The 15,734-nt window shown below is 34.0% G+C and overlaps 1 protein-coding gene across 1 annotated transcript; it reads right to left on the reverse strand.

Annotated features, from left to right (window-relative positions):
- Positions 1-7,734: 7,734 nt before the first annotated feature.
- On the reverse strand, positions 7,735-9,127 carry LOC149138445 (cationic peroxidase 1-like). The gene is made up of 4 exons (XM_089446228.1): positions 8,876-9,127; positions 8,573-8,764; positions 8,309-8,474; positions 7,735-8,199 (listed from the first exon to the last, which is right to left on the reverse strand). Exons 1-4 carry the CDS (start codon positions 9,086-9,088, stop codon positions 7,814-7,816), a joined length of 957 nt encoding a protein of 318 aa, XP_089302354.1. The 5' UTR covers positions 9,089-9,127; the 3' UTR covers positions 7,735-7,813.
- Positions 9,128-15,734: the final 6,607 nt, after the last annotated feature.

Raw genomic sequence — 15,734 nt, forward strand, 5'->3', positions numbered from 1 at the left:
TTCATTAGTCTTGAAAGTTGTCTTCCACTCGTCACCTTCTCGAATCCTGATTTGGTGGTAGCTGCTTTTCAGGTCTATCTTTGAAAAGTATGCTGCTCCACTCAAAAAATCCATCATATCATCCATTCGAGGTAAAGGAAACTTGTACCTGATAGTGATCTTGTTAATTGCCCGGGAATCAGTGCACATCCGCCACTCACATCCTTTTTTGGGAGCTAAAACAGTTGGAACTACACAGGGGCTTAGACTTTCTCAAATCAGTCCTTTATCCAACAACTCTTGCACCTACTTCCTGATTTATTCATTGTCCTTCAGATTCATCCGGTAAGCAGATTTGTTTGGCAAACTGGCTTCTGGAATAAAATCAATATGGTGACTAATGCTCCGCTTTGGTGGTAATTTGTCTGGTAGATCGTCTACCACAATATCACTAAATTCCTGCAGCATGTCCTGTATCTCTAGGTAAGTCAGTGACTTTAGTATGGACCAATACTGGTTTTGGCCTTCGCACCACTTTATATTTTACCTCATCATTCTCCATCTGTCGCAAAAACGCTTTTCCACCTAACAGTAATGCTTTTGTTCTTCTGGTTTCTACAGCATCCTCTTCCTTCATGGGCACTAGTGTATGCTTTATACCATCTTTAACAAACTTGTAACAATTTGTTTCCCCGTCATGGACAACCTTCCAATCATACTACCATGGTCTACCTAGCAGAATATGGCACACGTCCATAGGCATGATATCGCAAGTCACCTTGTCCTTGTACTTGATAATATGAAACTCTACTTCGCATTGCTCATCAACTAGCAGTTGGTGACCTTTCTGCAACCAAGACACCCTATATGGAGTTGGGTGCTTTAGCTTCTTCAAACCCAATTTCCCCACCATTTCAGTAGCTACCAGATTATCAGTACTTCCAATGTCTATGATTAATTTACAGCATCTCCCATGCGACTTGCACACAGTTTGGAACAATGCTTTCCTCTGTGTCTAATTAGCTACTTCCTTAGCTGGTTTCAATAATACCTTGGTCAACACCAAGGCTTCCCCGGTTTCAGGCAAATTTTCCACCTCCTATGGTGGTACCTCTGCTCCATCGGTCTGAGCAACATATGCTCCCCTCTGTCTAGTTTTTTCATTTTTGGGACATTCAAAGGACCTGTGTCCCCACTTGTGACACTTGTAACACTAATAGGAATTTCCTCTGCCTCTGCCATTACCTCTTCCTTGCTGGTATGACCTTCCTCCTCTGGTGTTACCTTCCCTTCTGTCTATCCCAAAGTCTTCAAACTACTGCCCTCTTCATTGCTGTTGGATGTTCTACCTCTGCCAAAGGACTATCCCCTACCTCTACCAGAGCCATGTCCTCTTCTAGCATTCTGTTTCCTAGCAATATTTTCCTCCACCTTCAAAGCACTCTGATAGGCTTCCTCTATGGTCTTAGGGGAAAGAATACTAATTTCATCTAGGATCTGCATCCGTAGACCATTTACAAACCTCGTTGTTTTTTCAAGGGTATCTTCAACATAACCAGCTCTCAGGTTTACTTTATAAAATTCTTCTGTATATTCCTTTACGGTCATCATTCTTTGCCTCAGGTTCTGTACTTGTCTATAAAGGGCCATTTGGTAATCTTTGGGAAGAAATTTTCTCTTCATTCTAGCAATCATCATGTCCCATTTTTCAATCAATGGTTTGTTCAATCTTCTCCTTTCTACCTGCACACTGTCCCACCACAATGTTGCATGTCCGTTCAACTTGGTGACAGCAAACTTGATCTTCTTGTCTTCGTTGATTTCTTCATATTCAAAATATTTATCTAGCTCACTTATCCAGTCTAACAATGCCTCTGTGGACAAAATGCCATCATAATTAGAGAGCTCCAGTCTTGGCTTGCTACTAGCCAACAAAACTGACCTCAATCTTTGGTCCTTCTTCATCTGACCCATCCGTTGTGGCTGTGTTTTCCTCCTCACTGTCATCCCCACCTTCCAGATCTCTATGCTTTCCTGCTTCCACTGCTTCCAAATGTGCAGTTAAAGTCCTAATTTCTTCTCGTCACCCTTCATCTGCTACTCTTCTGATGGCTCTACCTCGACCCCTTCTTCCTACCTCCATATTTACTGAGGGAAAGGAACAAATTGCTCTGATACCAAAAATTGGTGGCAATCCTGAGGAGCGACATGTAGTAACGACCGTTTAACTCTTGTCGTTTTTCAAATTAAACAGTGGCAGGGTTTTGGTGTGAGGTTTTAATGCGATTTATGTTTTCAGCTTGCCCTTTGTACTAGCCTTGGGTTTGAAAACGCGGTCTATCACACCTGCCGAGGGTATTTGGAATTCATTCTTGCATTTGTTGTGGTCTGGTTCGGCTCTGTGGATGCATTGTGCCTTCGCCTGGTTCTTGTGATGGTTGGTAAGCGTTGTGCCTTGCTAGTCCCGTATGGTGGTTTGTTAATGATGTGCCTTGCTTGTTCCGTGTGGTGGTTTACTTCACTAGTTCTTGGAGGTTTTCAGGTCGATTTTCCACCTGCAAGTTGGTTCATCTCTGTCACCCAGCTCATGTATTGTCTCTACTCTATTTGTGATTATTGTTTTCTTGATGTTGGGTCTGGTGATGATTTGGCTCTATGTAACCACAGGTTCTTTCCTTGCTACTGTGGTGGACGGCTCAGCGAACTCAACTTCAGGTAATTACTTGTTCCAATTTCATTTCCTCCTTTCATTTTTAAGTCTCTAACCCTTTGGCTCCTTGGTGAGCAGGAAACTCTCTCTTATGGCGTTCCTTTTGGGAGAAACCCTCTGGAAAGAGTCTCGATTCTCGTCCTCTTTCACAGAGTTAGGCCTTCTCCAGGTAAATTCCTTCTCCCTTGTTGGTCAATCTGCGCACTGTATTGTTGGTCTCGTTGGCCCTACTTAACTGCTACCATGTTTTTGTGGTGGTGTGCAAGTTGTTCCAGGGGAAAGCTGGTCCACAGCCTCGTCCTTGGGAGTTTTCACAATCTTGCGGAAAATCTGGGTAGGGACTTTCCATGGCTATATCTTTCCTTTGCTTACTCTGTCTTTAGTTGGGTATAACCCTTGGGGTTTCACTTCCTCTATGTATTTGTGTAGTTTCAGGGGTTTTCATGCCCTCGCTGTTTGACTAGTATTTGTGTATTTTTGAGGGGTTTTCATGCCCTCGCTATTTGACTAGTCCGAGCCTGTGAATTGTAGTTTTCGGTTTTCATGGGTTTCGGAACCCTCAATGGTTTTTGGGTTATATAATTTTTACAATGTACTATTAAATTGGAAATGAAATGAATGCATAGGTATGCTTGAATGCCAAATATAAAAGTACCTGGTTTTTTTGTTGAGGAAGGAAAAAAAATGTGTTGTCTGTGCTGGCTTTGCCTTTGTCTAGTTCCTGGTCTGAGATGCCTTTTGTCACAAGATTTTTGTCGATGTCATTCGGCTTCTTAATGAGTTATTTCATTGTTTTGCTTTCAACACAATGTCTGAAACATTAATGCACAAGAAAATAAAATTGTCTTGCTTCCTTAATGATAGGTTCTAGACTCATTTGCTTTTATAGATATTCAAGACAATTGCAAAATTACAAATCCTGAGTCCTCTCTTCTCTCTGGATGGCAGCCCCTCCATGAGGTTCTGGTTTTTCTTTTTCAATGCATTACTAGCAGTTTCTTACAGTTGAGGAACTGTTCGTCAATTACCTTTCAGTTATCTAAAAGTTTCTTTAAACATACTCTTAACTAATCCTATCTTTACTTTCTTGCCTAATTTTTAAAGAACAATGGCTATGTTAGCCTTAATTTAAATAAAACAAAAATAAAACAGAATTCAAATGTTTTTCTTTCTTTTCAACCAAAAAAAAAAAAAAAAAACATTTACCAGCTGTCGCCTTTTCAGTCGGATGCTCCTGCATCATTACAGGTGTTGAAGTACATTGGTATGCTACAAATACACACCCATTCAATGGTGTGTACAAGCCAAAGATGGTAGTTGATAAAAAAAATTGGCGAAAAGAGAAAAAGAAAGGGTACAAATATAAATCGTCGCCTTACACACCTCTTAAAATTGGAGGATGTTGACAAACTTGTTTATGACTTCAATTTAAAAAGGAGAGGAACTCTTCGCTTTAGGACAATAGATATTGTGAAGAGCTTGTTACCAGAAGAAATAGTGTTGAGATGGGAGTCTATTGAACCCAATCATAGATCTAGAATTCTTTTGAAACCTGAAATGGTGGGCATGCATGTGGACTCATATGGAGGGAGTACTAGATGAAAGAGAATAATATGGAACATCTTCATCTGCATCTAGTCATTCATCTGAAGATGTGAATTCTGATGGTGTTCAATAAGATATGAGTGATTTTGAATAGTTGTCTAAAACAATTTACATAATTGATGTTTGCATCGTATCTTCAAATAAAAATTTGGATTTCCATATGATGTTAAATGAAGTTATGAGTCATTTTTATGTTTGTTAGATTATATGTCTTAAATATGATGAGTTTTATTATTTAAAATATCCACAATGCAACAATAAATTAGAGATATAATTTATGCTTCATTCAATCTACAAGTATTGACATTTTGATTAATTTTAGTCATGTAATTTGTTCATATTGTCATAGTTCAAATGTGTTGAAAACTTAGAGTTTTTTTATTCGATGGTTGAAAATTTTCCAATTTTTTTTAATCTTTAATGTTATGGTTGAAAACAAATTGAATTTTAGTGATCTTTAGTGTCATGTTATTATATGTTTAACAACATGGATGAAAAGTGATGGAACTTTAATGTGTTTCGGATCCCATTATTTTATCTTTATCGTCATTACTAAAAAATGTTGAAATTATACCTGGGAAAGAAGTATGTTATTCTACCAAAAATATTAGTGTGTTTTCTTTTCATTTATTTTGCACAAAAAAATTGGTAAAAAACATGGTTCAAGAATACACACTTTTCATTTTTTGGACTATTTTTTATGTTTTTTGCTAGAATTCTCGTTTTGAATTTATAGTTACCATTTCAAAATTTACATTGTTATAGTTACTCCCCATTACTAGCCCTCGCGCCCTACACTGTTGGATCAAAATCCTGTGGAATCAAGGGTTTGGAATGTGCCACATCATAGTAACCATCGAAAGCCACATAGTCATCCAAATATCTAGAAGCATGAATAAGGTTTCCACTCAAACCAAGTCATATGACAATAAAACTACACTCTCGAGGGTTAGATATAACCATTTAAACCAAGGTTAAATGCTAATATTTCACAACAAAAATATGCACAATTAAATCTCCATTGAAATCGATCAGATTTATATTTAAAAAATATTAAAAATGGTGGTAATAATTTATCTTGTCAAAGAATACTACTAAAGCAACATTATCCCATAAGCCCAAGCAAAAGTAAATAATTTACATAATTATACATCAAGTTGAGCAAGTATTAACCAATAAATGTAAAAGTGTGTAACCTCAAATACATAATACTCAGCTTAACAATAAAATCTGAATATGAATATGGTAAATGCATGGGAAATTTGTTTATATGTTTGCTATGGGTGTTACACTACTACTATGGCAATACCAAAATTCCTATATTTTAGGAATGCTATGTTGAACTTTTATTAGAAAAGTTCAATAAATTACATAATTATACATCAAGTTTAGCAAGTATTAACCAATAAATGTAAAAGTGTGTAACCTCAAATACATAATACTCAGTCTAACAATAAAATCCGAATATGGTAAATGCAAGGACAGGAATTTTTTTTATGCGTGTTTGCTATGGGTGTTACACTACTACTATGGCAATACCAAAATTCCTATATTTTACTAATCCAATGTTGAACTTTTATTTGGAAAGTTCAAAATAACATTCGAAAGGGTCAACATCCCATTATATTTTATGCGATAAGAATTTGAAAAGTTTAAAATAGCATTTGAAGAGGTCAACGTTCCATATTGTTTTCGAAAATTCAACGTATCATTTTTTCTACTTTACATGGAGATAAGGTTTTAGGTAAAATATATTTAAATAAATCAAATAGATTTATTTTATTTTTTATTATATTAATCACTAAGGTGTAAAACTTTTCCAATTTATATTTCTTTATAACCGTAAAATTAAAATAACTAGACACCCATTTATTTAATAACCGTAAAATATTTTTAATTTATTATTTTTATTATTTTATATAAATAAAAAGAAAGGTTAATATTAAAATATTTGATCAATAATTCATTAGTGAATTTATTTTTTAATTAATATTTTTTTTATTTTATTTTTTTTTTTTTTTTTTTTTTCCGAAGGTGGCAAAACCTATCAAACTCAGGTGTCAAACCAACAATGAGGACAACCATCTTTGGCTGCTATCCGCGAATGTCGATTTGACTCATCACCGTTATCAAGGAAAACCACGCCACCTGTAATAACCCGCTGGTGGTCCGTAAGGGAGCAGGCTTTCACTCCTGCCAGATGAAATATGAAATATTAATTTTATTTTAAGTATAGAAAAAATTATACATTTTAAAATTAAAAAATATTCCATAACAAAATAACGATTTTTTTTTTCAGCAGTTTATAAAATTATATAAATTGAAATATTTTATTTATAAACAATATTAAAATATTTGTTATTGTCGATTTTTTTTATAATAAACAGTAGTGTTTTTATAACATAAAAAAATTAAACATCTTTTTTATATGAAAAAATCAATAACAATTTATATATATATGCTTAATATTGAAATATTTTACTTAATTTTATTATTAAATTATTTGATTTATGATTCATATTGAAATATTTATTTTATAATATAAATTATCAATATACTAAAAACAAATTATTTTAAAATAATTTAATTGTTTATAATATAAAACTCATATAAAATTGTATCAAGAGATAGATCAGTTGGTAATTGATTGCTTATTTTAAATATTAAAAATATTATTTCTATTATTAACATATTTTTATATAACAATTATATTATTAATTATGAATTATTTTTATTATTTTTATTAACAGTTGTACTTTTTTATTTTTAAATATTATTTATATTATATAATAATTTTTATAAAGAGAAAATCATTGCAGAAACCTTGAAATTTATAGAATGACCACCATTAAAATGGTCTATATATTCAAAACACTTTAGCTTGACCATAAAGTACAATCTAGCACCAAACACGCTTCAAATTGCCTAAATAAACCCGGAATTGAGGTTAACTACATTGCTTAACTCTCGTGGCCATGAGACCTCTTGTGGGCATGAGACCTCCAAGTGGCCATAATTTCACAACAATGATTCTAACTTCAGTGAAACATACTAAGTGTTGGTCACAGGTAAAAAAAAAAATTAGAATTCTACCTCCTCGATACACTCTTGTAATTCTTTAACCACCTTTGTGTTCATTTAACCAAGTCTGACAAGTTAATTTGTAAGACACATTAAACTAAACTAGTGGGTCACTTTGGTGTAGTCAGGAGAGTGGGAATACTTCAAAAGAAGTATTTCTACTGTAGGAAATCCATCATTATATCAAATCATGCACTTGTTGTGTCATGCTAAAATCAAAAAAATAGGGACTGTATATTGAACAAATTGTCATTGCTCTCAAAAGATTTTATATATATGGAAGCATTGAAGTATAATAAAAGGAGAGGTGCATGTGAAAAGGGTGAATTCAAAATAAAATAAGTTTATATGAAAATTCGGTCTGTTACAATGGAAACATTAATAGAAAAACAAGGAGGACAAAATCGAAAACTAGGGAGAAGATAATGTTTCGTGATCTTAATTGGACTTCCTGCAATTTTTGTGGATTTCTCCACTGGTGCCAGTGAGAGGACTGATATTGCCCATATTCACCATTGCAGCTGCGAAGTCTGTAAAGAAGGTGTTCTGATCAGTGCTGTAGGTAGTAACCTGAGAATCTGTGGAACCTCCATTAAATAGTTGCTGATCCGAGTGGAGAAGCCCTTTTTGGCTTCTCAAATTACTGTAATAATCGCTGTCAAATATGGTAGGGGTGGCCACATCCAAGGGCGAGAGGTTGTTGTCGCCACCAACGCTTGGACAGCTTGCCTTCAGAGAAGTGGCGAACGAAGAGTCAATGTTGGTTTCGTTGTAGATGCCAGCTCTGAAAGAAGTGCACCGCGCTTGACCAATAGTATGGGAACCTACACAAATGAAAACCACATGATAAGTGTTAAACAAAGGCAATCAAGATATGTACACATTATGCATTGGTTATGTTATGGTTTACTTGCAGAATAAGTAATAACATACCCGAGAGTGCAACCATATCTTTGGTAGACAGTCCATGTGTTTGAAAAGATGAGATAAGTCCGCTGAGATTTGAAGTGGGAGGCGGAATGTCATTGTTTGCAGCGCTAAAACTTGCAGTGGTCGAGTCACGCCTTCCCAGCAATACCGTCCATGTTGGGCCTCCCAGCTATCAAATTGCAATCACACACAATATTATTTGATTCCATGGGATGTGAGATATTGTATTTAGTGAACTATTGAAGAAGAGAAGGGAGAAATTAATACTTCGACGACTGAATCACGGGCAACAATGGCGAGAATGTCTGCACACGACACGACACCACAGCAGGCTGCCTCCAGATCAGATTTGATGGTGTCTATTACGTCGAATCCTCTCACGGAATTATTATTTGGGGCTGCAGTCTTTTCTCCGGTAAACGTGGAGTTGTCATCCAATAGTATGGAGCCATCGCAACCCTGCAACAAAATTCAAAATCATGGGTTAAACAAAAGGGTGGAGATAACTTGATATAAATGGGGCTATGGGTTAAAATTCAGCTGAATGAAATCGTGGTTTCGCATTCATACATTGACGAAGCAGTCGTGAAAGTGAAGGCGGAGCAAGGACGCCCCCATCCTTTTCTCGATTGCCACCGCCTGCTTCACTCCGGCTTCCACTATCGAGGACGCCATGGGACACGATTGCTCATAAAACGTTGAGATGAGCTGCCCGTGGACAGTGTTATTAATAGAGCATATAATAATCAGTACAAGTAGAGCATTACATGCGAAAGTATTCATGATTATTGATATTCTTGCAAGAGCAGAGAATTGAGGGGAATTGACTGTGGGAAGGCAATGTGATTGTGCAAACTTGGGTGGACATGGGCGCTTCTTATAGTGAGAGGCGAAGAACTGAATCGAATTGAAAAAGTGTTTTGTGATACAGTCAATGTGAAACGAATTGAAAAGGTATTTTGTGATACAGTCAATGTGAAAGGTAGGCAACAAAATAAAAAAGATAATGTTGAGAGTGGTGCTGACGAAGACGATGATTACGTTAAGACACAATTGATCAGGTGAGGTGCAGAACTAGTCCAACGGACGTAAAATTTAACATGTGTGTAAAAGCTAGGCCCACACACACCTACCTAGTTAGTATTTTGGTGTTTCCAAAGTGGGTGTACGCTACGACACAAATAACTTGGAGAAGAAGTCTTGAATATTATTTAGAAAACCAAAATAGTTGTTTTTGAATGATTTTAATATTTAAAATATAAAAAGTATATATTATATATTAATGCAAAATCACAAATTTATAAAAAGAATTATAATTTATCCGGTTTGATTTTCTTTTCTTTTTTAAAAATTTTGGTCAGTGATTTTTATTTTAAAAAAAATATATATATTATAATGATAGTATTTCCCCAAAACCATTAGAGTAAGTTCATTCAAAAACTGCACCCAGCGTGCATGATAAGACGGCTGGGGCGGATGGCTTTCACTCCCCCCAGCCGAGTTCGAACCCTGCGGAGGTCCCCCCTTCGACGAATTGTGACGGCTCTGCCGTATCTGCCGGCTTCGGCCGTATTCTGCCTGGCTTCGGCCGTATTGTATTCCGGCTTCGGCCGTATTCTGACTGGCTTCGGCCATAATGTAATCATGAGGGCTGCGGCCATATATGGATTTTCACTCTGAAAAGTTCATTCAAAAAACCAAAATTACATTTGGAATGTATGACATCACTCATGTTTTAAATTATTATTTCACTCAAAAAGTCAAAATTATATCTGGAATGTACATATTACCCAGGTTTTAGATTATTGAGGTAGATTTTTTCCCACTATGCAGTTTAAGGTAGGAGGTTGCAACCAAGGTATTTATTGAAGATTATTTTTTTAGATTTTATTATTCCTCTATTTATTTAAGATTTAGGTACTAATCTAAATATAGTATCAATTTAAACAAGATTTGGTTAAATGTTGAATTTATTTATTGTTAACTAATTCTTCAAGATTTTCCATATAATTAGGATGGTTTTAATTAGGACATTGATATATTTCTAGTTATGCAGACATAACTCTTTCCCTCTGATTTTTTTTGTATAAATACCATTTTTTTTATCAATAATAGATTGCAAAATCCCATCTATTTTTATCATGAAGTTCTCCAGGCCTGTTTAATAGTGGTATCAGCGTGCAAGGTTGGGAAAGCACCAAAGTCATTGTGCCTGGTTGTGCCTGGTTTGAACTCCATTGGTGTTCATGTTGTGGTCTGAACACCTGAGGTGGATGAGTTAGAAACATGTTTGTGAGACTCGAGAGCCAACAAATTACTGACCTGGAGATGTTGACAGTGCACAGGACCCTGGTGGTTTTGGAAACCACCCTTAACATCACTTGCAATGGTTTCTGGAATTTGGAAGAGTGCCCTCGGGATAATTGTGAGTCGTCGATTTGATCTTGTAAAACTACTTACTGGACCACTCACCTTGTTAACGTGATACACACCTCGTGTCGTCGATCACCATTGAATCCATCAGAGCTGATGCAGACCTTTCATTTGGTTTGATTTTTACGTGCACATTGGACCACTACTCTCGAAGTGTGTGCCACTGATTAGTCGACAAATTGATCTAGACCATTGATTGTGGTGTGGTCACTTTATTTTTTTTTACCATTCTTAACTACAGTGAATGTTTAAGAAGGAAAGTCCCTATGGATTGTGTAGCTAGGATGATATTTTATAATTTTCCCTAGTCGAGATAGAATTTGTTAAGTCAAGTTATTTATTTGTTTTTCATTAGAAGGTGTTTTGTAGAGTCACGATTTTTCGATGCAAAATTTGAGTATAAAAATGAATTCTCTGGTCTCCCAAGTTGGCGTTATCCTTTTTGGAAAGGAAAATTATTAGGAGTGGTATAGAAAAATTAAAAATACTTGTATTTTTAATTATCTGTGGGATGGATTTTTTTAAGTAAAAAATGAAAATAAACCAGAGTCTCCTGATGAGTAAAAATAGCTCGTAATTTGGGAGAGTAAGGATAAAGACACCTATGCTTTAATCTCTACTTCAGTCTCAAAAGAGGTAAGCAGATATATTATTCAAAGTAAAAAAACATATGAAGCAAGTTAAAATAACTTTATAATACACATTCATAATTGGAGATCATTCAATTACTATTGAAGTTGTTTAATCTAGAGATGAAAGATAATGATCCATTGAAACTCGCTTTTGAGATTAAAGCCATCAATCATGAAATTGAATGTACTAGTGTTAAGATTGATTTATAGCTTACTGCCTTTACAAAATCCATCAGCCTGGTTATTCACACTACTTGGAATCTCTACAAGTGAGTGGACAGCTAAAATATTTAGATTTTGACAAATTAGTAGGAGAAATTGCAGAAAGAGAAGGATTTTGGCAAGAAAGAACCCCTACCAAGTTCTAATGTTGAAACTTTGTGTCTTGCTCAAAAAGATCAAAAACCTCAAGAAGAATCAACCAGAAATAATAAGGGTGGCAGAGGTCGAGGTAGGAGGAATTATAGAGGCAGGGGGGAATACTTAGGGAGATAGACAACATAATGATAAACCATAAAGAAGCTTTACTGATAAAACCTCTATCAAACACTTTAGATGTGGTAAAGTTGGACATACTGCTACTAATTGTAGAATTCCATAGGAGAGAATTGAAAGGAGAGAACAAATGCATGAAAAGAAAGATCAACCATCTCCAGATAAAGGAAAATCTTCTAAGAATGCACATTATGTTGTTTCCCATTGTAATTTTAACATGGATGATGTCTTTAGTACCTCTTTTTTTTCATGGCATGATAGTTGGATCTTAGATACAAGTGTCACTTGTCATATGACCTTTGGGAGAGATTATTTTGAAAAAATCAGTGGTAACATTGATGTAGTTTATTTTGCTAATAAATCTCAAGTTAAACCTTCTGGGATAAGATCTATTTGGTTAAATATGTCAGGACTTGCAAATTATATTTTAAATGATGTTCTTTACATTCCACAATTTCAAAGGAATTTATTATCTCTTATATATATCAAACAACAAGGACATTCAATACACATACTTGATAGAAAAGTAGAGTTCGAAGAGCAAATAATAACAAGACTGTAATGACTGGTATGGAAGAAGATAAACTTTTAAACTTGAAAGTTATGTCATTCATTGCATTGAATATTACTCATTCGTTCCGGCAAAATGATACTTTATCTTCAAGTATATTTTCACATGCTCGTTTTGGTTGTATCAATTATGACAGTATAAGAACTATGAGAGAATGGGGAATTAAGGGGAAAACTTACTCATGTAATGCTTATATTTTGGGGAAGAACCATAAAGATTCTTTTCAAAGTTCTACTTCTAGAGCTTCAAGAAATTAGGCCTCATACATTCAGATTTATGTGGACCTATGCATGTTTCTACTACAAATGGTAATAAATAAATACTAACATTCATTGATGATTATTCAAGGATGTGTTGGGTTTATATTTTAAGAGAAAAATCACAAGTTTATGATGTATTTAAAAAAAAAAATCATCTCTTGATTACAAATGAAACTCAACTTCATATAAGCACTCTGAGAACTGATAATGGTGGAGAGTATACTTCACATGTCTTTGAAAATTATTTGCAAGAAAATGACGTCAAAAACAAAACCACAGTTCTTTATAATCCACAACAAAATGGTGTTGTAGAACGAATCAACAAAACATTGCTTAATATAATAAGATCAATAATGTTCTTTAAAAATGTAAAGTTGATGTTTTAGGGAGAAGCATTACTTTGTACAACCTATATCAGAAATCATTTTCCTTCTTATGTTATCAACAATAAAACTCGATATGAATTTTGGTATAACCGTCTTTTTGTTGTTCAACATTTCAAAGTTTTTGGTTCTCAGTGTTACGCTTTAATTCCTAAGCAACAAAACACAAGTTGAGTGTAAGAAGTAGAAAATGTATATTTTTGGGATATTAAATTACTTCTAAGGAATACAAATTGTATGATGAAGAGAATAAGAAGTTTATTTGTCAAGAGATGATATTTTTCTTGAATCTAATAAATATACATCCACGGTTGATACACAACTTAATAATTTAGAAAAGTTTATGGCTAAGAAATTTTATTATGAGTTTGATAATAATCTTCCACATCATGAAGGGGGGATTCCCATTCTAGGTAAGTTTGTGGGATTTCCTTCAATAAAGTTGCCTCTCAATAATGATAATGGTTCTGCTGAAGAAAAAATGGATGATAGAAGTGTTTCTGCAAGGACATAAAGTACTTGCATTCCAAAAGAGTTTGCTCCACAAGATGAACAACCACTATGAAAATCAACTCGTATCATAACATTTCCAAAAAATATGATGATTTTGAAACATGAAGTTCTTCAAGTAATTGTTCTCATGTTTCCAAGTATAATTTCTCTTTTGATGATGAACCTACTTGTTTCGAAAAAGTTGTTAGTTGTAATCAATGGAAAACTTCAATGCAAAGGAAATATGGTGCACTCATTAAAAATGACACTTGGAGGTTGGCGGATCCTCTTGTTGGCATCAAACTCATTGGTTGCAAGTGGGTTTATAAATCCAAATATAAAGTTGATGGTTCACTTGAAAATTACAAGGCAAGACTTGTAGCAAAGGGATATGCACGAAAAGAAGGTATTGTTACACATAAACATTTTCTCCTATAGCTAAATGGGGCACTATTAGAACTTTGTTTTCTATTGTAGCTCAGAAAGGAGGGAAAATTCATCATATGAATGTAAAAATTGTTTTCCTAAATGGAGATTTTAAGGAAGATGTTTACATGTTTCAACCAGAAGGTGTTTTTGTTAAAGGTAAATAATAGAAGGTAAGCATGCTGATGAATTCATTGGATGGTTTGAAAAAAACAGCTCGTGCATGGTATGAGAAACTAACTGAACATCTTCTTAAGTTGAATTATAAGCATTTAGACCTAGATGATGCAACACTTTTTATTATGAAAGTTGGAAGAACATGGGTATATCTAGTTGTCTATGTTGGAAGATCAGTTATATATCTAGTTGTATATGTTGTATATCTACTCATCTACTTAAATGATGGGCTTATGCTTTATAGTTACAATTAGAAAGGTCATACACATGCACATCTTCATCCCCACTTGTCAATCAAAGACAAGGATGACTTTTAGAAAGCCCATTGGGCTAGGCTAAATAGTGGATGTCCCACACCAAAAAGTATTTGTTAACTAATATGGGTTGCACCCATGTTTGAAACTCATTTTACTTGCCTAGTGTGGATTGTGGGAGATTAAATTAGGCTCAAGAGTATAGGGCCAAGCCATCTAACTTGACCCTCGGCCTCCTAAGTGATAGGGGATATGTCTATTTATTCTCCTAATATAAAAAGAAAAAGGGTGGCTTTTGGAAAAGGGTAATTTTAAGATGACTCATTGGAAATGCACCCATGGAATTTTGCACAAATGCGTAGTTCACCCTCCACTCCACATTCAGGAGAAGAGCCATTTAAAAATTAAAGTGAAGAAGTGCATTTGTGTATGATAATAGGCATACTCTAACTATTTTGAGTTTTGTTTTTTGGGCCATAATTTAAAAATACAATTTTTGGTGATATTGTAATTTTTAGTTGTTTAAAATGTGTTTTTGAATCCATAAATGGATAACACCCTTAAAACCATTCGTGGGCGTCAGATTATGTAGACTTATTTCATACCATATATCAGGTAAAATTGACTAAAAAATATGCTAAAAAAGGCCAAAATGTAAAAGATTTCAAATTAGGATGTGGGATAATAATTGAGTACACAAATACATATATTTACTCATCTTAAATGTGCCATATGAATAGTTAAAATGTGCAATTACATATTTTATTAATTAAAAAATACTCTTTGAACCTTAAATATGTCTCTTGGAATGTAACGTGGATAGATGGGAGAACAAAGTGTGCTCCCAATCACTAAAGCTACCAACATTTTTGTCAACAATCAAATTGCTAGTTAGAGGTGTCCTATATCTAAAAAAAACAATCAAATTATTACTAGAAGTGTAGCAATCAAATTGTTGATGTAAAAATTAATCATAACTTTAAAATTAAATTATTATTATTATTTAATATATATATATATATTAAAAATCAATTAATTATTTATAATAATAATTTATAGATTAATTTAAAATTTAATCCATTCAATAAATAAATAAATTATTTATAATATTATTTAAATTAAATCATATATATAATTTAATTTTTATGGTTATTTAACTAAACAACTATTTTTGTAATTTATTTAAACCTCAAATCAGCAAATTTTTTTATTGAATTAACTACTCATCTACTTAATTGTGATGTATATTATGTTTTTTCCCCTTCAATTTATTAGACTTGACTTGCAGTTTATTAATTATAATTAA

The sequence above is a fragment of the Pinus tabuliformis genome, chromosome X, assembly GCF_031772625.1.
Source record: "Pinus tabuliformis cultivar Carrire ecotype Pingquan chromosome X, CPIR1, whole genome shotgun sequence".
NCBI lineage: Eukaryota > Viridiplantae > Streptophyta > Pinopsida > Pinales > Pinaceae > Pinus > Pinus tabuliformis.